This window comes from Canis lupus, chromosome 21 (assembly GCF_003254725.2).
Source record: "Canis lupus dingo isolate Sandy chromosome 21, ASM325472v2, whole genome shotgun sequence".
Classification (NCBI taxonomy): domain Eukaryota; kingdom Metazoa; phylum Chordata; class Mammalia; order Carnivora; family Canidae; genus Canis; species Canis lupus.
Window position 1 is genome coordinate 21,938,098 of NC_064263.1, and position 23,384 is coordinate 21,961,481.

Consider the following 23,384-nt stretch of genomic DNA (forward strand, 5'->3'; position numbering starts at 1 on the left):
AACCATCAGGAAAGCACAAACCTGGCTGTGTGTGGAAAAAGCATTATTGCCACTGTTTGATGAAGGTTCTCAGAGAGGATTAGCTTACGAGAGTCATAGTCTGTCTGCAGCTTTTCAGAGCTTATCATAACCCCACTTAGGAGAGGCAAGAATGAGTTCCAGGAAACACAGGGCTCAACACAGTGAAGTCATCTGGCAAGGTTGTAGGGTGGGCCAGATGCTGAGAAGTGACAGAAGATGATGAGTGGGGGTACGGTACTCTCTATTTTCTGCTTCTAAACTTACTTACCAGGGCCAATCTTCAGCTCTCAGCAGTTCAAAGCAAAATTCTTCTGTAAGGTGAAATGAATGTCTTTGGTTATCCAGGCAGCAGGGTACACAGAAGAGAGCAAGAATTTTATCAGCAAATGTTCCCTACAAGCTAAGTACAGACAAGACTCTGGGGGCAGACTAGACTACGCGTTATTATCAGTTATGTGAATGTATAATACAGAAGACCTTCAACATATCTGTGTGTTGGAAGTCACATTGCTTCATTCTGGACTGCTTTCCTGAGTAGTGCATGGCTATCATCTGAGAAATCCCTTCCCTTCCTCTTCACCTTGAGAACTGTCTTCACCTCTTTTGACGCTGGATTTCCTCATGCCTTCCCTTTTTTAAGTTTACTCTCTCATTATGATCAAATACATCCCTCAGTAGGTTTCTGAGTAATAGTTCATGGGCTATAAGTTTTTGTGAGAACTCAAATATATGAGTTGGCAGTTTAGCTAGCTATAGGATTCTAGATTAAAATTCTGTAATTCTAGCTGCCACAATTTTGTTTTGATAAGCCTCAAACCTCATCCTTTTTATGTATATCTACCTTCTAATTCTACAAACTTATGGAATCCTCGTCAAGAATTCTGAAACTGGCACGGGTCTATTTCCACCCATTGTGTTGAATAGCCAGTGGGTTCTTTCAATGTAATAGTTTTTGTCTTTCAATTATAGGGTATTTTCTTAAATAATTTTGGTAATGATTCCTTCCCTTCCATTTCATCTGCATTGTCCCTTCCCCTTTTTTTATGTTGGTTCTTATATCTGGCCCAGTAATATTTCTATTGAGTCTCTTCTCCATTTCTTTTGTAATACCCTGATGGCATTCAGGGATATGTGTGTGTGTGTGTGTGTGTGCACGCGTGTGTGCCTGTCTTTGCTTCTGCCTTTTCTGCTGTGAAGCTCAGAGACTTCTCCATAGCAGTGGTGATGAGTGGTCCCAAGGGTCCTGAGGCCTTGTGCTGTCTTGTTTACTCTGGACCATACCATGGACTTAGTGCCTTTTCTGCACTGTGGTAGACTCTTACTGGTGGATGGGGGATGATGGACCATAATGCAATCCCAATGTGTGTTCAGAAGAAGGAATTTCAGTGGCTTCTTTAACTGTACATTTCAAATCCTTCAGTTTTTCATTTTATCATATCTTTAGTACCTTTTGGTGGGGGGAAGGGATTCTCTAACCTTTTTTTTTTATTGCATCATACTCTTGATTCATAGATATAGTATATTTCTAGGAATATGAATGGATTAGTAATATTTATTGTTTTGTTATTTTTGAAGTTTTCTTCTTCATTCATAAGCTGTTTCTTCTAAGCTTTCTTCCCTTGTTTTGGCCTCTATCTTTCATATTGAATGCATTCATCATGTCTGGCACTCTCTCCTCATTAAAGGTGACCACTTGCTCTAAGCATATGGATTGAGGCCCTAACACTAGTAACCTTCATTGTAGAGTTATTTTGCTAGGCCAATTGTTAGGGAACTCCCAAATCAGTATCTTTAGGTCTTTTAGGCTTCTCATATTCCCTAAAAGAAGATTCTCTCAATTTTCTCCTTAGAGGTTTTTACATTCAACATTCAAAATGCATAAGGTCACCCAATGTCTGATTTCATCACAGTATTCACATGCTCAGTTGTGTCTGGCAAAACCCAATCTAGAGACATTGTTCACTCTTACCAGAGTGTAAACCTACAGGTTCCTGCAGTTGTTCAGTGGTATGGAGTAGGTGAGAATATGTAAGCATTTAATAGCTTCTTAAGACCTTTAACCAGTCTTCTTTAAGACCCCTCTTCCAACTGCATTTCCAAACTTCTGTTGCTGCTAATGCTTGATACTCAATACTTGAGAAAATTCTGATGTAAACTGGAGGTTCTTTGTTTAAAATCTGGCTTTCTTGGGTGAGCACTAATCCATCTATCACTAAAATTTATGGAGTCTTCTTGTGGGTTTACGCTTTATAAATAAATTCCTTTGTTGGAGTCTTAGTAGGGTTTCAGAAGGGAGCAAAATTAGATTGAAGATGTTGATCTTCAGTATTACATCTGTTTTCATTAATTTCTGCCCTTTAGTAGTTGCATTCTTCATTTCTGTGTGGATTGATTCTACTGATCTGTTTTCAAATTACTGAAGTTGTATGCTTAGTTCATTATTCTTTAGCTTCTCTACTTCTAATGTAAATATCTAAGGCTACATTTCCCTCTAAGAACCAGTACTTTGTAGTAGTACTGGATTTGTAGTACTTAGTACTTTCACTGATTATAAGTATTATATTATTTCTACTTTGATTTCTTTCTTTCTTTTTTCTTTACTTGTATTTCCAAGTGTGGTTTTAAGTTTCCAACTATATGGACTGTTTTGACTAATCCTGTTTTAGCTAATTGTACTATAGTCAGAGAACATGTTATGCTTTAAAGTTTTTGAACCTTGCTTTAAACGTAATGTCTGGTAGACTTAATAACTACTCCATGCATGCTTGAGAAGACCAAGCATCCTTTAACTTAAATATATTAAATCAATTTGTTATTATATTATTCAAATTTTGTCTATATCCTTGTTCATATAATTACTGCATTAAAATCTCAGCATGATGGAGCACTGATATACTTTTGTTTGTAATTCTGTCAATTTTTGCTTAAAATTTTCCATACAAGGTTTAGAATTGCCTTTTATCCCCTGGTAAATCAAATCTCTTAAAAATGACCTAGCGAACACATTTGTTTTAAATAATGCCTTAAATTTTTTTGTTGTTATTAAAATGGCTAGTCCAACTTTCTTTTAGTCAGTATTTGTGTGGCACATACTGTTTTTATATCCTTTTCTTTTAAAATTATTATGTATTGGGATCCCTGGGTGGCGCAGCGGTTTAGCGCCTGTCTTTGGCCCAGGGCGCGATCCTGGAGACCCGGGATCGAATCCCACGTCGGGCTCCCGGTGCATGGAACCTGCTTCTCCCTCTGCCTGTGTCTCTGCCTCTCTCTCTCTCTCTCTCTCTGTGTGACTATCATAAATAAATAAAAATAAAAAAAAATAAAATTATTATGTATTTATGTGGGTTTTTTGAGACTTATCAGGTGGGTTTTATTATCAAATGTAATAATTCTATGAGAACTCCGTAGTATTGTAGTAAGTATTACTTTCTATCTTAAGTCTTTCAGAGCTTTGGGCAGACAGCATTTTATGGCATCAAGTATAAACAACTCTTTTCTGATCTTAAGTGCCAATTGTCACTAATTTTCACACAAAATGGTTTTTTGTTTTTTCCTACAGCAGTTAAATGGCCTTTGCTAGTCAGGTGAAGAGAGAATGTCTGGCTCTCCACTCAAGCTGTTAAAGTAATGCAAAGTAAGTGAAAATAATAGCCACATAAATCTGCATGGCTATGCATCCAAGTTAAGGATAATAGCAGTAACTTAAAGAAACGTGCATTTAGTTAATTAAGTCCTGTTTTCCTCTTTCGAGTTTCAAAAGGCAGCAGTACTAACTTGCTAGAATGCAACTAACATTGCTCTTCTGTAGCATAAACACAGCTAAATACAGACTGTTAAACACTGACACTATCGATACTTGCTCTAACTGCTTTATTAGTGTTTCTTGGTCCAGCATGCTGACTATAATACTATGCTTTTGAAAGTTTTAATCAGGGGCACCTGGGTGGCTCAGTGGTTGAGCATCTGCCTTCAGCTCAGGTCATGATCCCACAGTCCTGGGATGGAGTCCCACACTGGGCTCCCTGCTCACGGGGAGCCTGCTTCTCCCTCTGCCTCTCTCCACTTACTCTATCAAATAAACTCTTAAAAAAAAAAGAAAGTTTTAATCATTTGACAGATAAGGCATTAGAGAGAAAGGTTTAAGACTATATATATATATATATATATTAAGATTTTATTTATTTATTCATGAGAGACACAGAGAGAGCAGAGACACAGGCAGAGGGAGAAGCAAGTTCCTCGTGGGAAGCCTCATGCAGGACTCAATCCCTGGACCCTGGATCACACCCTAAGCTGAAGGCAGACGCCCAACTGCTGAGCCACCCAGGTGTCCCAAGGCTATAACTTAATATATACAAGCATTCATTTCAATTAGTATATTGCTTTCTATAGTACACTGTTGAAATATTCTCATTTTATGATATAAAAAACTATGGAATTTCTTTTATCAAAGTCCAAACCATCAGTAATGGGTAAAGCACAATATAAAATAATATATATGAGCCACAATGTTTAGTTATAGTTTAAACTTGAAATTACTAACTAACATAGCTGCTTCATTTTTGGTTTTGCATTTTGGCTTCTAGTTCATTCCTATTCATAACTGGTACCTGTTGAGAAAAGAGATGCAACTTTTAAGCTATGTTTCTTTTTTTTAAATTTTTAAAAAGATTTTATTTATTTATTCATGAGACACACACACACACACACACACAGAGGCAGAGACACAGGCAGAGGGAGAAGCAGGCCCCATGCAGGGAGCCTGATGTGGGACTCGATCCTAGGTCTCCAGGATCACGCCCTGGGCTGAAGGTGGCACTAAACCACTGGGCCACCAGAGCTGCCCGCTATGTTTCATGGTGGGTGTACAATGAATGTACTGTGTATTTATGTTTTAATCACACTTCTTATGAATAACACATTGCTGGATTTCCTTTCCTTGCTTGAGAGCCTTTGTTTTTAATTCCTTAGTTTTGTCCATTTATATTTACTGTGATTATTGATATATTTTGAATAATTTCTATCCCTTTGTTTTCTGCTTTGTATTTGTTCTGATTTCTCTCTGCTTCCCTTTTAACTCCTTTTCCTAATATCTTTTAGATTCAGTTTCTGTAATTCTGTTTACTCCCTCATGTTTTTGGAAGTCACTACAAAATCAATTACTGGTTTAATGGTTATCAAAAATACACATGTAAAATCTAAAATTGATCACTGTCTGTACCTTCTTCCCAAATAAAAAGGATCTTAAATAACATGTGAGATACAAGAGAATAATCTTAGTTATATAGTTCCTATCTTTAGAATTGTGGGTACACAATTCTAAGTTGATGGCTAATTTCTCTCAGCATTTTGAAGATAATAGTCTACTGTGTTTTGGCTTCCATTGTTGCTGTTGACATGTCTGCTGTTAACTATTCCTTTGTTGGTAATATGTCTTTTATCTTTGGGTGTCTTAAGAACTCTGTCTTTGGAGTTCAGCAATTTCAGTATGTTTTTTCTACAGGTAACACTTAGAATTCAACTGCAGATAATATCTCTATTGAGAGCAGAAAAGAGTTTAATATTCAATTCCAACCGAAATGATGAATGAGCAAGGATTAGACTCTCTAGGAATGAACACTAGCACAAAATTATCTTGCCAAAGGAACTTTTCCTTTTCCCACTTAGGAAGCTGTAGAATTGGGAAGCCTCTGGACCAAATGTTACACTCAGCATCATACTGTAACCTTAGCTATAATTCATAGACCAGGAAGCTATCATCACACCTGATTCCAAAGCCATGATGCGCACCCTAGATTCACACCAGTAAATGGATACCTTACATACTACCACTTCTCTCCCCCACTTAACTTGGTTCTGAATTCAATCTTATGTGAACACATGTGATTGGCAGAACCTGAATATATCTGGAAAATTACCCATAAAAGAAATAAGGGAAATACAGCTTTTAGCTTTCCAGCATCTACATTATAGGAAAATTTGTACCTACTATCTCTTTGAATATCTATTCTGTCCTAATTTTTGCTATTCTTTCCCTTGGAACTGCAATAAGAAGCGTTGTTTCTCTGTAATGCTTTCTGGCTTATTTCTTTAGACTTGCCTTTCAATTTAATTAATTCTCTCTTCATCTGTGTCTAACCTACTTTTTTATCTTATCCATTGAGTTTTTTATTTCAATACATATTTTTTAATGTTAGAAGCGGATTCTTTTTCAAATATGCAATTTCACTTTTGATAATCTTCTGTTCCTTGGTCATGTTTTCATTTTTTCATTAAATATTTTCTAAAAAGTTACTTTATATTTCAGCATCTGATTTGGGGGGTTTTATTTTTATTGATTTGTGTTTCTCCTGACTTTTACTTATGGCAGCTTATTTCCTCTTCTGATTGTGTACATTTGTTGGATCTCCATCCAATCTGCAGAAATCCTAAGGGACCTACATGAAACTACATTTCTTTAAAGATAATTTACTTTTGTTTCTTTCAGATATACTGGGGCTTTAGGAATGTTGGGTCAGTTTAAGATAATTTTACACCTGGAGGTTTCCCAGATAGTAAAGGTAATGTGTATTTGAATTCACTACCTGTGTAAAGGCAGAACAGTGAATACAAATTGACAGGAGAGTCATTTTTTTCTGAAAGACAAGGTGCCTTCTACCTGTCCATGATCTCAGAGTTCATTTGACAGTTTAGTTTTCAGCTCCTTCTTTGCATTTGATGCTTTAGAATTTTCTTTCTTTCTTTTTTTTTTTTTTTTTTGAGCTCAGCTATGCATTTAAAAAGATGTTTGTTGTGCTTTATCCACAATTTCTGGATGTTTTGTTATAAAAGAGACTTTCAGATATATCTTGTTATAGTAAACAAAACAAAACAAAAACCCCACCCAAAACAAACAAATAAGTTCTAGAGTTTCAAACTGATTTAAAAATATCTTTACTGGTAAGCACTATTCTGAGTTCCAGGGGTTACCATGATAACTAAGACTTCAAGAAACATAATCTAGATGGGCAAGATAGACAGGTAAACAATGAATAACACTAAATGAAATGATCACCAAATGAAGATATAAGAAAGAAGCTATGGGCAAGGCAGATGAAAGAAAGATGTTTTATCTCCTAGGACTTCCACTGTTATATACTTTTTTATAGGTCTGTCATTTGTGTTTCTAAAAGTATTGATATCCTATCTATTAGATTTGATTTAAGGCAAGAACTTACACTTCTTTATACTTTCCTAAGGTGCCTACACAAGAAGTAGAATAAATTAGGGACTTCTGCTTCTGGGAAGATGAAATAGGCACACTTTTCTCTGTTCTTCCTAATAAGTGCAATTAGAAATCCTGAACATTATATAAAAACAAACATAAGAAGATTCTGAAAGGTGGAGAGAAAAAGGCCAACTGGTTAGAGACTTTGGGACCTGAATTACACTACAGTGATAAGTTCTGTATTTTCTTTTCGCCTTATTTATCCTAGAGTTGGAACTGAAGATGTTAGCAACCCAGAAATGCCACTAGATACAGACAAAAATATAGCCCAACAAAAGCCTGTTCTCTCTAGCCAAATGACCAGGGAAGAGGCAGCCTAGCAAGACAGAAAACTTATGAAGTAACTACTATTCTATAGCCAAACACCACAGAAAAAAACTGTAGCCTCATCCCCAACCATGCTGCAAAGACTGAGTGGGGAGTCTAGATTTCCTTCCTCATCAGGCCATAAGAAGAAGAGGCTATAACAAAAGATACAGCATTCATGTTATTGCTGTCTTGAAAGGAGAGAAGAAAAGCAGGGCTGAAAAAGTACTTGAAATAATGCCTGAAAACTTTCAAATTTAGCCAAAAAACCTCTTCCCCTCAAAACAAAACACAACACTATAAACCCACAGATTCAAGCAGCTGAGCTAACCTCAAACATGTTAAACCCAAACAAATCCACATCAAGATACATTACTGACAGACTTGTGAAAACTAAAGACAAGAGCAAATCTGAAAAGAGAGAGAGAGAAGCAGCACCTTTCCTATATTATAAGAAAAAAAACAATTTGAATGACAGGAACTCTCATCAGAAAACCTGAAGGCCAGAAGAAAGTTGCACAACATTTTTCAAGTTCTGAAGAACTGTCAACCTAGAATGCTGTATCCAGTGAAAAAAATCAAGATACATTCTCACATGAAGAAAAAACTAGAGGATATTGCCAACAGATCTACCCTAAAAGAATGGCTACAGAAGTTTTCTAAACAGAAAGGAAATGAGGAGAGAAGGAATTTTAGAATGTTAGAGAGGAAGAAAGAGGAATTGAAAGAGTAAAAATGCAAGTAAATATAATACATTTTTCTTTTCCTTTTGAGTTTTTCTTTCTCTCTCTCTCTCTCTCTCTTTTTAAAGATTTTGTTTATTTATTCATGAGAGACACAGAGAGAGAGAGAGAGAGAGAGGCAGAGACATACACAGACGGAGAAGCAGGCTCCCTGTGGGGAGCCTGATGTGGGACTCAATCCCAGGACCCCAGGATCACAACCTGAGCCGAAGGCAGATGCCCAACCACTGAGCCACTCAGGTGTCCCTTCCTTTTGAGTTTCTAAATTATGTTTTATGGTGGAGCAAAAATCATAGTATTATCTGATGTGATTATAAATTCATGTAAAATGCGTATTTTAAGTGGTGTAGGGAAGAGTACTGCTGTAGGTTAAATTTTTTTCCCCTCAAAAAAGATATGTTGAAGTCCTAAGCCCCAGTAGCTCAGAATGTGACCTTTTTGGAAATAGGGTCATTGCAGATATAATGAATTAAGATGAGGTTATACTGGAGTAGAGTGGGCTCCTAATCCAATATGTCTGGTGTTCTTATAAGAAAACAACAATGTAAAGACACAGAAATACAAGGAAAACACCATGGCATGACATAGGCAGAGACTAAAATTATGCAAGTGAAAGTCAAGGAGTAGGAAAGACTGCCAGCAAGTCACCAGAAGCTAAGAAGTAAGGATGGATTCTCGTACAGGTTTCAAAGGAATCACAGCCATACTAACACCTTGATTTCTGACTTCTAGACTCCAGAACTGTGAAACAAAAAGTATAATTATAAACCAATATCCTTCACAATTACAGATGTAAAAAATCATTAACAAAATATTAGCAATTATCATTTGGCAACATATAAAAACAATTTTATACCATGACAATGAGGTTCATTCAGAATACAAACCTGGTTCAATATTGGACAATCAATCAATGTAATACCATCATACTCACAGACTGCAGGAAAAATATGATCATATCAAGTGATATCAAAAAAACATCTAGTGAAACTGAGTACCTTCCTCAACTTGGTAAACATCTAAAAACCATACAGCCGGGCAGCCCCGGTGGCGCAGCAGCTCAGCGCCGCCTGCAGCCCAGGGCGTGATCCTGGAGACCCTGGATCGAGTCCCACGTCAGGCTCTCTGCATGGAGCCTGCTTCTCCCTCTGCCTGTGTCTCTGCCTCTCTCTCTCTCTCTCTGCATCTCTATGAATAAATAAATAAAATGTTAAAAAAAAAAAAACATACAGCCAACATTGCACTTACATCAATGGTGAAAAGACTAAACACATTTTCCCTGAAACTGAAAACAAGGCACGGTATCTACTCTCACCCTTCTTATTCAATATAGTCCTGGAAGTTCTAGACAGGACAGTTAGGCAAAAAAGGATACCAAAAGCACATACATTAGAAGGGATGATATAAACCGTCCCTATTTGCAGCAAGTCTCAAGGAATCTAGAAATCTTCTAGAACTATTGAGTTCAAGATGGCAGAATACAAGATAAAGATAAAGAATTTCTATATAATAGCAATGAACATGTAGACACTAAAACTGAAAAATAAAATACCATTTATAATTGCTCAAGAAATGGAAACTCCAAAATGCTGATGAACAAAATCAAAGACGATCCAAATAAATGGAGAGACATGTATTTATAGATTGGAAGACCCAGCATGGTAAAGATGTGAATTTATTGCAAATTGATATGTGGGTTTAATGGATTTCTATCAAAATCCCAGCAAAATTTTAAATATGGACATATTTAAATATGTATTATAAAGTTGATATGGAAAGACAAAGGAACATAAGCAGCTAAAACAATTTTGAAAAGAACTGAGGAATCAGTCTACATGATTTGAAGAGTTGTTTTATATAGCTAGAGTAATCAAGAGAGTATGGCAGTGGTGGAGGGACAGACGCACAGATGAATGTAACAAAATAAAAAACCCAGAAATAGATCCACACAAATACTTACAAATCATTTTTGGGAAAAGAGCAAAAGCAATACAGTGGAGAAATTTCAGATAGCCTTTTCAACCAGTGCTCCTGGGGCAGCTGGACATCTATATGTAAAAAAATGGATCTTGACCTAAGCCTTATATCATATATAAGAATTAACTGAAAATAAAGCATGAACTCAAATGTAAAATGTACAACTGTACAAAACTTTTAGAAAAAAAAAACAGGAAAAAAATCTAGGGTTAGAGAGAGTCCTTTTATTTGACATCAAAACTATGATCCAGGGATCCCTGGGTGGCACAGCGGTTTAGCGCCTGCCTTTGGCCCAGGGCATGATCCTGGAGACCCGGGATCGAGTCCCACATCGGGCTCTCGGTGCATGGATCCTGCTTCTCCCTCTGCCTGTGTCTCTGCCTCTCTCTCTCTCTCTGTGACTATCATAAATAAATAAAAATTAAAAAAAAAAAACTATGATCCATAAAATGAAAACTGATAAACTGGACCATATCAAAATTAAAACCTTTTTTGCTCTGTGAAAGACTCTGTGAAGTGTATGAGATGACAAGGTATATAGACCGGGCAAGAAAATATTTGTGAACTACACGTCTGATGAAGGATTAGTATCAAAAATATGTAAGGAACTCTCAAAACCCAACTAAAAAATAAGAAACAATACCATCAGAAAATGGGTAAAGACACAAACATTTCAACTAAGAGGATATACAGATGGCAAATAGGTACATTAAAATATGTTCATCTTAAGACATTAGGGAAATGAAAATTAAAACTACAATGAGAGATCAGCGCATACCTATAAGAATGGCTAAAATAAAAAATAGTGACAACATGAAATATTGACAAAAATGCAGAGAAACTGGGTTAACTGAAACACTGCTGGTAGAAATGTAAAATGTCATACCCACCCTGGAAAATAGCATGGGAGTTCTAAGAAAAACTAAACATATAATAACCATGATACAATTCAGCAATTCCACTCTGAGTATTTATTCCAGAGACTGGAACATTTATATTCACACAGAAACCTATAAACAAATGTTCATAGCAACTTTATTCCTTATAGTCAAAAACTAGAAACAATTCAGATGTCATTTAACAGGTCAATGGTTATGCATCCATACCATGGAATACTACTCAGCAATTGAAAGGGTTGAACCACTGACACATTCAACAACTTGTACTTATCTCCAGTAAATTATGCTGAGTGCAAAAGGCCAATCCCAAAGGTTATATATACTGTATGATTCCATTTACATAATATTTTTGAAATTAAAAAAATTATAGAAATGAAGGAAAGATCAGTGAATGCCAGGCAGGGGTTAAGGATAGCTGGTGAAAGGATGGGGTAGGAAAGAAGTGGGTATGGCTTTAAAAGGACAACACAGGGATCCTTGTGGTGAGGGAATTATTCTGTATCTTGACTGCCAATGTTAAATCCTGGTTTTAATATTGTACTATAGTTTTGCAAGACATCATTGGAGAAAACTGGTAAAGGGTACAGGAGATTTCTATTATTTTATAATGCATGTGCTTCTATAATTACTTCAAAATAAAACGCTTAATTAAAAAAAGAAAAAAGAATAAATCAATAAATCATGTTATTTATTTATTGAGCACATGCTATGTGGCCAGGTCACGTGGAAGGTACTCACATGAATATTTATATTTAATCTTCATAAACTCTATAAAGATTGTAACTATTTCCTAAATCATCTCTCTGGAGTACTGATTCTTTGTGACATTAACAATATTCCTTAAAAAGTGTTTTGTAAGAAGCGTTTTGAGTCCAGTAGTTTGAGGAACACAAAAACAATTTTTATTTTTACTATAGCATTTTTCAAGGCAATATACTAATGTACATTACAAATATTCAAAAGGAGGCCATCATACATAGTTTTCCTCAAATTAATTTTGGAACTTTTGTTTTTACAGGATGCCAATTAACACCTTGTTTAAAGAACTAGTATTATCTTATACCACAATAAATGTTGGCCTAAAGCTCTCTATCAATATTACTGCTAGAGTTGTATTTTATGTATTATTTCAACTTAGGCTATAGCTTTATTGCTTGAATATAATTTAAATCATGGCGTTGATCCAAATCACTTACCATGTAACAATATAAATAGATCGAAGTACTAATGTGAAGACCAACATTCCATACATAACCTGAATAAGAAAGGAAAAATGAAGTTAGTAAAATCATTATTCTTTGGCAAAGGAAGTATATTTTGCCTACAAAAATAGCCCTCTCAATAAAATTTACTACCTTTGGTTACATTTCATTTATTTATTTATTGAATTTTATTTATTTATTCATGAGAGACACAGAGCATGAGAGGGAGAGGCAGAGACACAGGCAGAGGGAGAAGCAGGCTCCATGCAGGGAGCCAGACATGGGCCTTGATCCCGGGTCTCCAGGATCATGCCCTGGGCCGAAGGCAGGGCTTAACTGCTGAGCCACCTGTGCTGCCCCTTTTGGTTACATTTTAAAGAACAGACTTTTTGCAAATATCTTCTCCCATCCATAGGTTGCTTTCTAGTTTTGTTGATTGCTTCTTTCACTGTGCAGCTTTTTATTTTGATGAAGCCTCTTATTTTGATGAAGTCTCAATAGTCTATTTTTGCTTTTGTTTTTCTTGCCTCCAGAAACATATCTAGAAAGAAGTTGCTACTGCCGATGTCAAAGAGGTTACTGTGTTCTTCTTTAGGATTTTTATGGTTTGAAGTCTCAGATTTAGCTCTTTAACCCATTTTTATTTTATTTTATTTTTTAAAGATTTTTATTTATTTATTCATGAGAGAGAGAGAGAGAGGCAGAGACACAGGCAGAGGGAGAAGCAGGCTCCATGCAGGGAGTCCGATATGGGACTCGATCCCGGGACGCCAGGATCACACCCTGGGCTGAAGGCAGGTGCTCAACTGCTGAGCCACCCAGGCCAGGGTACCCTCTTTAACCTATTTTTAATTTATTTTTGTGTATGGTGTAAGAAAGTGGTCCAGTTTCATTCTTTTGCATGTGGCACTCCAGTTTCCCCAACACCATTTGTTGAAAAGACTTTTTCCCATTGGATATTCTTTCCTGCTTTTTTGAAGATTAATTGACCTTAAGGTTGTACGTTCATTTCCAGATTTTCTCTTCCATTCCACTGATCTATGTGTCTATTTTTGTACCAATATCATACTGTTTTGATTATTACACCTTTTTAAAAAATGTAAATTCAATTAGCCAACATACAGTATACATCACTAGTTTCAGATGTAGAGTTCAATAATTCATCAGTTGTGTAACACCCAGGGCTCATCAGATCATGTGCCCTCCATAACGCCCATTCCAATTACCCCTTCCTCCAACCACCTCTCTTCTAGCAACCTTCAGTTTGTTTCCTATAGTTAAGATTCTATCGTGTTTTGTCTCCTTCTCTATTACTTCCCGATCAGTTTTCCCTCCCTTCTCCTATGATCTTCTGTGCTGTTTCTTATATTTCACATATGAGTGAAACCAAATGATACCTCTTTCTCTGATTGACTTATTTTGCCCAGCATAATATCCTCTAGTTCCACCCACGTTGATGTAAATGGTTAAGTATTCATCCTTTATAATGGCTAATATTCCATTGCATGTATGTGTGTGTGTGTGTGTGTGTGTGTGTGTGTGTTTGTGTGTATCACATCCTCTTTAATCATTCATCTGTTAGACATCTCTGCCTTTCCATAGTTTGGTTATTTGTGGACATTGCTGCTATAAACATTGGGGTGCGTGTGCCCCTTCAGATCATTACATTTGTATCTTTGGGGCAAATATCTAGCAGGGCAATTGCTGGGTCATAGGGAAGCTCAATTTTTCACTTTTTGAGGAATCTCCATACTGTTTTCCAGAGTGCCTGCACTGGCTTGCATTCCCACCAACAGTGTAAGAAGAGTCTGCTTTTTCTTCATCCTTGCCAACATCTGTTGTTTCCTGATTTGTTCATTTTAGGTATTCTGACCGGTGTGAGGTGGTATCTATAGTGATTTGGATTTGGATTTCCCTGATGACAAGAGATGTTGAGCATTTTTTTCATGTGTCTGTTGGCCACCTGTATGTCTGCTTTGGAAAAAATGTCTGTTCATATCTTCTGCCCACTTCTTGACTGGATTATTTGTTTTTTGGGTGTTGAGTTTGATAAGATTTTAAATAGATTTTCTTGGATACTAGCCCTTTATCTGATATGTCATTTGCAAATATCTTCTCCCATTCCAGACCTGAAGTCTGGAATTGTGATGCCTCCAAGTTGTTTTTCTTTTTCAAGGTTTGCTTTTGCTATTCAGGCCTTTTGCAGTTCCATACAAATTTTAGGACTGTTTATATGATAGAGGGGTAGTATCCAAAATACGTTAAAAAAAAAAAAAACTTAAAATAACTCAGGGTACCTGGGTAGCACATTTGGTTAAGTGTCCAACTCTTGGTTTCAGTTCAGGTGATGATCTCAGGGTTATGAGACTGAGCCCCAAATTGGGCTTGACACTCAGCACAGACTGCTTGAAATTTTCTCTCCCTTTCCCTTTGCCCCTCCTCCAGGTTGTGCTCTTTCTCACTCTAAAATAAATAAATCTTTAAAAAAACCTTATAAAACTCAATATCTGAAAAACTAATAATCCAATTAAAATGTGCAGAAGACACCAACAGACTATTCTCCACAGAAGACATACAGATGGCATAAGAAAAGATGTGACACAGACACATGAACACATGAAAAGATGCTCACCATCGCTGATCATCAGGGAAACACAAATCAAATGAGTTATTATCTTACATCTGTCGGAATGGCTAAAATCAACAATACAAGAAACAACAGGTTTCTTGTTGTGACAAGGATGTGGAGAAAAGGGAACCCTCATGCAATGTTGGTGGTCATGCAAACTGGTGCAGCCACTCTGGAAAACAGCGGTATGAAGGTTCCTCAAAAAGTTAAAAATAGAACTACCCTATGATCCAGCAATTGCACTACTATATATTTACTCCAAGAATACAAAAATACTAATTCGAAGGGATACATTTATCTCAATGTTTTTTTTTTTTTCTTGTTTTTTGTTTTGTTTTATCTCAATGTTTATAGCAGCATTATCTACCCGAGCCAAAATATAGAAACAGCCCAAGTCAACTGATGAATGGATAAAGAAGATGTGGTATAAAGAAGGGGAGCTAGGATGGCACATAGTAGGAGGACCCTAGGCTGGCCTTGGTTCCTTGAATGCAGCTAGGTAACTATCAAACCATTCTGAATACCCAAAAAATTAACCTGAGGACTGATACAACAAACTGCACAACTAGGAGAGAAAAGACCATAGGAAGGAATGTAGGATGTGTGGAGACATGGTTTGGGGGAGAAACACTTTATGGGTGTTGTGGAAGAGGGGGAGCCTTTGTCATGGAGAAAGGTGAGAGAGAGAGAGGAGTGCACAGTGATTGATACAAAGAGGATACTTCCCTAAAGCTATTGGTTGGGAAAATGGAAAGGGCTAATTTTCACGAGTTTTTGCAACCAGCAGGGCTCAAAAGACTGGAGTTATGGAGGTTCATGGGTTTGTCTGGGATAGAGACCTGAGGGCACTGCCCTGCTCCTGGGGAGAAGGCAGGCAAGTATCTCTGGGGCAGAAGGTGTGATCTGAGGATTACCCGGGACACATGGTGGAAAGTGACTATTTCCTATTCCTGGAGTGCATCTGTGAGAGGTGGCTTTGCCTCTCTGGGGACAAAGGAGCCTGCAGGTGGCATTTTGCTCCTCTACCCTCACCAAAGACCCAGAAAAATCTACTAAGGGCAGCTAACCTGGACACTGATTGTTTAGCCTGCTTTGCCTCTGCTCTAGTGCAGCTGCCCTTCTGGGTCAAACCTGCATTGGTTCCAGCATGTCATGACCCTCACCGAGAAGCCCAGCATGGGTTCCTGCCACAGCAAGTCCCTAAAGTTTGGAGTTTTGGAAGTTAGCAGGTTTGGCTATGATAGAGCCCAAAGTGCACTGTGCTGCTCCAGGCAGGTGAACAACCTGGAGAAAGAGGGTGAAAAAAGCGACTAAAAAACACATAGGATGCATGGGGGGAAATTATCTGCTCTTCTGGGAGGGCTTCATGAGAACAGGGAGTGTGGAATACCTTCCCCTAGGGATAAAGAAGCTAGCTGGCACCATTTACTTTCCCCATCCCTTAAGCGTAAACCAACTTCAGTAAACAAATGCTATGCACTAACACTGGTTGCCTAATGCTTATACCAGGTCCCACCCCTCTGTGCTACCCTGGTACTGCTTTTCTTGGGCAGGTGTGCCTAAGGACCAGCCCAGTGGGCCTCTTCCCCAGAAGACAAGCACAACCCTTCCTAGCCCCAACATATCTACTAACCAAAAAGTTCTGTACTTTTATTAACTTTAAAAAAATTTTAAAAAAATAAAAAAATAAATAAATAAATTTTTTAACTGAAACACACAAACACAAGTGCTTAAAAGATAAACATTTTGACGATTATCATAAAACAAGTACCCTTGTACTTTTTGACTTTGTAATTAAAAATGGACCATTGACAGTGTACTCTAAATCAACCTCAGTATCCCTCTCAAGCTCTATACCTTCTCTTCCTCAAGACTCAACACTATTCTAACATTAGAGTTTAATTTTGTCTGTTTTGAATCTCTTTATAAATGGAACCCTACAGGGGATCCCTGGGTGGCTTGGCAGTTTGGCGCCTGCCTTTGGTCCGGGGTGCGTTCCTGGAGTCCCAGGATCAAGTCCTGCGTCGGGCTCCCAGCATGGAGCCTGCTTCTCCCTCCTCTTGTGTCTCTGCCTCTCTCTCTATGTCTATCACAAATAAACAAACAAACAAACAAACAAACCTTTAAAATAAATAAATAAATAAATAAATAAATAAATAAATAAATAAATGGAATCCTATATGTGTCAAGCTTCCTGTACCCAATATTATGTTTATGAGCCTTATTCAACTTTGTTATATGAGCTGTGGCATATTAGTTCTCACTATTTAATATCCACTTCCTTTCTATTTAATAATTTATTAATATTATCTAATAATAAATTAAATATAATTTAATAATTATAACTAAAATGGTTTATTTAAAACTAAAAATATATTGACAATATTTCATAAATTAATATTATTTGAATATGCATATTTTCTTTTTCTTGGTTATCATATGAGGGACCTATTTCATTAAATAGGTAATAATTATTTCAAGAATTACTTTAGGTTTTTGTTTTGTTTAAATAGAAATTTACTTGCTTATAGTTCTGGAGGCTAGAAATATAAGGTAAAGGTGCCAGCAAGCTTGGTTTTCTCTGAGGGACTCTCTTCTAGGCTTGTAGGTGGCTATCTTTTTCTGATGTCTTCATATGATTTTCTTCTGTGTATGACTATGTCCTAATCTCTCTTTATAAGGACACCAGTCATATTGGATTAAGGCCTATCCATATGAACTCATTTTACCTTAATTTTCTTTTTCAAGGCCCTGTCTCCAAATACAGTTAAGTTCTTTATTTTTTCTTATTAATTCCAGTATAGTTAAGTGTTATATTAGTTTCAGGTGTACAATACCATTACTGTAATTCAACAGTATCACAATTGTTGAATCACCATTCAACAATTCTATACACTACTCAATGCTTATCATAAGTGTACCCTTAATCCTCCTCACCTATTTCACCCATCCCCCTTCCTCTCTGGTAACCATCAGTTTGTTCTCTATAGTTAAGAGTTTTTTTCTTTTTTAAAATTTGTTTTTTGGGCAGCCTGGGTGGCTCAGCGGTTTAGCACCGCCTTTAGCCTAGGGCCTGATCCTGGAGACCTGGAATTGAGTCCCACATCAGGCTCCCTGCATGGAGCCTGCTTCTCCCTCTGCCTGTGTCTCTGCCTCTCTCTCTCTCTCTGTCTCTCATGAATAAAAAAATAAAATCTTAAAAAAAATTTTTTGTTTCTTAAAGTCCACATATGAACGAAATCCTATGGTATTTGTTTGACTTATTTCACTTAGCATTTTACCCTCTAAGTCCACCCATGTTGTCACAAATGGCAATGTTTCATTCTCTTTTATGGCTGAGTAATATTCCATGGCATATATGTATCACTTCTTTACAAATTCATCAATGGGCGGAAAATTGGGCTGCTTCCATTATTTGGTTATTGTGAAAAATGCTGCAATAAACGATGGTGAACTTATCTTTTCAAGTTAGTGCTTTCATTTTCTTTGGGTAGTGTAATTACTGGATCATTCAGTAATTCTATTTCTTTTTTTTTAAAGATTTTATTTAAGTAGTCTCTACACTCTATATGGGGCTTGAACTTACAACCCTGAGATCAAGAGTCGCATGCTCCACTGAGCCAGACAGGCACCTCTAGTAGTTCTATTTTTAATTTTCTGAGAAACCTCCATACTGTTTTCCACAGTTGCTGCACCAGTTTGCATTCCCACCAATAGTGCATGAGAGTTCCTTTTTCTCCACATCCTTGCCAACACTTCTTTTATTTCTGATTTTAGCCATTTTGACAGGTGTGAGTGATACCTCAGTGTGGTTTTGATTTGCATTTCCCTGATGATGAGTGATGGTGAGCATCTTTTCATATGTCTGTTGCCCATGTTATGTCTTCTTTGGAGAAGTGTCTGTTCATGTCTTTTGTCCAGTTTTTAACTGTATTATTTGGGTTTTTTGGTGTTAAGCTGTGTAAGTTCTTTATATATTTTTGATATTAACCCCTTATTGGATATATCACTTTCAAATATCTTTTCCCATTCAGTAGGTTGACTTTTTATTGATGGTTTCCTTTGTTGTGCAAAAGCACTGTATTTTGATGTCCCAAGAGTTTATTTTTGCTTTTGTCTCCCTCGCCTTTCTAGACATATCTAGAAAAATGTTGCTATGGCCAATGTCAGAGAAATTACTGCCTACGCCCTCTTCTAGGATTTTTATGGTTTCAGGTCTCACATTTACGTCTTTAATCCATTTTGAGTTTTTGTGTATGGTATAGAAAGTGGTCCAGTTTCATTCTTATGCATAAAGCTATCCAGTTTTTCCCAACATCATTTATTGAAGAGACTTTTTCCCCTTGCATTGAATATGCATATTTTATATATCCATTCTACTGCAGCTGGACACTGGAGTCCAATTTTAGATATCTATAATAACCCTGCTATAGTCACTTTAATATATATTTTTGGTGACATGTTGAGATTTCTGTTGAACATTAGCCAAACTGATGGAGCAGAGTATGCATAAATTCAATCAACATTAGTAGTTTGCACAAACTGTTTTCCAAAGTGGTTATGACAATTAACACTCCCACCAACAGCGTATGATGGTTGCTAAACAACCTTGTCAATAAGCACTTAATACTGTAGTCTTTTTGATTTTAGCCATTCTGTTGGGTTTCTAGTAGCACCTCATTATGTTTGTAATTTTTATTTCCATGATGATTAATTAATTATCATTTCACAAGTTTATTGGCCATTTGAGTATAGTCTTTTGTTAGGCATCTCTTTGTCCATTTTTCTACTTGGGTCTTCTACTTTTATTGGTTTGTAGAAGGTCTTTATATATACTAGTCTTCACTTGATCATATGTGTTGTGAATATCTTAATCCACTCTACAGCATTATGTTTTTACTCTTCGGATGCCTTTTGATGAACCCAAATTCTTAATTTTAAGATAAATGATAGAATGTGTCTTGTAATGATGGCATAATTATCCATTTATTTAGGTACTCTTTAACGTCTTCAAATATGTTTTATCACTTTTTCCATTTGTAAGTCTTAGACATTTATGTTAGATTTATTCCAAGGCACTTCATATTCTTTTTAAAAAATTTTTATAATTAAAAAAAATTATTCATGATAGAGAGACAGAGACACAGGAGGAGGGAGAAGCAGGCTCCATGCCGAGAGCCTGACGTGGGACTCGATCCCAGGACTCCAGGATTGTGCCCTGGGCCAAAGGCAGGCGCCAAACCGCTGAGCCACCCAGGGATCCCCCAGCACTTCATATTCTTAGATGATTATTTTATTTTATTTATTTATTTTTTAATTTTTATTTATTATTTATGATAGTCACAGAGAGAGAGAGAGAGAGGGAGAGAGAGAGAGGCAGAGACACAGGCAGAGGGAGAAGCAGGCTCCATGCACCGGGAGCCCGATGTGGGACTCGATCCCAGGTCTCCAGGATCTCGCCCTGGGCCAAAGGCAGGCGCCAAACCGCTGCGCCACCCAGGGATCCCCAGATGATTATTTTAAGTAGTACTTTCAAAAATATTTTCTACCTGTTTGATGCTGTTATATATAACAGACTGGAATATATAACTGGAATTAGTTCTTCTTTTACTATGTGGTAGAATATTCTAGTGAAGTCATATTTGTGGGAAGATTTCTGACTACTGACTCGATTACTTACATATATATATATATATATATACACACACACACACACAGCCATTTTTTGTAGTTTTTATATCACGTGACTTTGCATTTTAAAATCTCTTCAGATTTTAATAATCTGTAGATTCTTTAATTTTCTATGTATACATTTGTGTATCACTTGTGGATATTTACAGTTTTGTTTCATCGTCTTAAATTTAATAACTTTAATTTCTTTTTCCTGCCTAATGAAGTAGGCCAAACCCTTGCTATCTCATGCTCAATTTCAAAGGGAAAGCTTTCACTGGTTCATCACTAACTGTAATATTGGCTATAGGGCTTAAAATTTATTTTTAAAATAATCTTTAACAGATTAAGAAGACCTTTTTTTATTTCCAATTTGCTCTGTTTTTTTTTTTTTAAGATTTATTTATTTATTTATTTATTCATGAGAGACACAAAGAGAAGGCAGAGACATAGGCAGAGGGAGAAGCAGGCTTCTTGTGGGAAGCCTGATGAGAGACTTAATCCCAGGACCTCGGGATCATGACCTGAGCCAAAGGCAGATGCTCAACCACTGAGTCACCCAGGTGCCCCCAGATTTTCTATTCTTTATTAAGTTTCTGCAAGTTATACTTCTAGGAATCTGTCCATTAAAAAATACTGCAATTTAAAATTTATTAGCATAAAGTCTCTCATAATATTCAATTAATTCTTTAATGCTCTTAGGATTTAATGTGATATCCTCCTTTCATTCTGATATTATTTGTGCTTGCCTTTTCACTTATGATCAAATTTGCCAAGGATATATGTTAATTTTACTTGTCTTTTTGAAGAAGGAACTTATGGCTTTGCTTATTTTCTCTACAGATACTTGTTTTCTAATGTATTCATTTTTGCTTTTTATTTTTCCTTTGTTTCTTGAAATAGATGCCAAAACTCCCCTTTATGGTCTTTCTTCTTCCTCTCTCTTTTTTTTTTTTTTGGTATACACATTTTAAGGCTAGATATTTCTTTCCAAGTATTGATTTTGCCAAGTCCTCCAGGTTTTAACGTGTATTTATTTTATTCTGATTCCATAGTATTTTCCAATTTCTATGACTTCTTTGAGCCATGTATTATTTAGAATTATATTGCTTATATTTAACATAATTGTATTATAATCAGAAATTATATTCTGATTCTAATCCTTTGAAATTTAAGGTGCTATGTGGGCAAGTATATAGTCAATTTTTGTAAATGTTCTTTAAGGGTTTGAAAAAAGTGTTTCTGCAATTGTTGGATGCAGTATTTTACATCTGGCTTATGGGCAAGGTTTCATATCTATCTATCAGAAAGAGAGTGCGTACATGGTGGGGGGGGCAGAGGGAGGAAGAGAATCTTCATCCAGACTTTCTGCTGAGTGGGGAGTCTGACACAGGGCTGGATCACCCAGGCACCACATGGGTCACGGTTTTTTTTTTTGTTTGTTTTGTTTTTAGAGATTTATTTATTTATTCATGAGAGACAGAGACAGAGAGAGAGGCAGAGACACAGGCAGAGAGAGAAGTAGGCTCCATGTAGGGAGCCCAATGTGGCACTCAATCCCCTGACTCCAGGATCACGCCCTGAGCCAAAGGCACTCAACTGCTGAGCCAGCCAGGTGTTCCATGGGTCAAGATTCTTTAATCATGTTGTGCAAATATCCCACATTTATTACTGAGAGGTATATATTAAAATCACATAAAATTATAGATTTTCTTTTAGTTCTGTCAAATTTTGCATTATATATTTGAGACATTACATGGACTAGAAATTTTGAATTATAATTTTCTGATGAATTGAATATTTTTAATACTATGAAGTAATCCCTCAGCTTTTCCCATAAAGTCTATTTTGTTCTATAATAAAACAACTATACCACATATCCATATAACACAATTATGCTTAGTGTTTGCATGGTATATATACTTTTCCACACTTTCACTTTCAACCTTTCCATTTCTTGGTATTTCAGGTGGACTCTTTTTCAAGGCCTTGATATGACTCCTGCCTACTATCTGTAGTCTCTCTACAACAGCAGAATCCAACAACTATTATTGAATATTGTATTAGATCCTGGGAATAAAATGGTGTGGAGTAAAGGATTAATATCAAGGATCAGCTTGATGTAGGACTGGTTGAGAATGACCTCAGTCTCGAAGGCTTGAATGTAACAGTTAAGATAAATGGAAAATATTATGTCTGCTTTGGTTGTGAAAGACCGCATCTAGGTTGGAGGCTTGGGGTCTGATGAGAACAGTATGAAAGGTGTTCATTATAAAGAATGATAGGAAAAAGGGGCTAGAGCTTCTATGTGTTACAATGACCTCCACTACACATAGCTCTCATCTCTGGCAGGGTACATAACTTATGTGGATGAGAGGGCAAAAGAGTCTGTGCATAAAAATAGCTCTGGATCTCCTGATGAGATGAAAACATTATACTCCTATAGTATACTGCTGTATACTCCACCATGTATCCCCTTATCCCCTCTCTGAAGCTAAGTAAACACAGCATTAGATTAAAGATGATTAAAGGCTAATTGCCAGTTTAAATCTGTAACTGCAGCTGTGATGCTCTAATGGTGAACAAGAAAGGCATGATCCCTGTCCTCAGCAATTACAATCTATTGTGGAAAAAGATAAGTAATCAGGCAATGAAAGATCTAGTATTTAA

General features: G+C 36.6%; 1 protein-coding gene across 11 annotated transcripts in view; it reads right to left on the bottom strand.

Annotated features, from left to right (window-relative positions):
• Positions 1–23,384, bottom strand: part of ACER3 (alkaline ceramidase 3) — a 158,419-nt gene that overhangs the window by 21,418 nt on the left and 113,617 nt on the right. For all 11 annotated transcript variants that reach the window (XM_049098737.1, XM_025419593.3, XM_025419594.3 and 8 more), the window contains one exon: positions 12,410–12,468. In XM_049098737.1, coding sequence (XP_048954694.1) covers positions 12,410–12,468 — 59 coding nt within the window. The remainder of the gene's footprint in view (positions 1–12,409; positions 12,469–23,384) is intronic.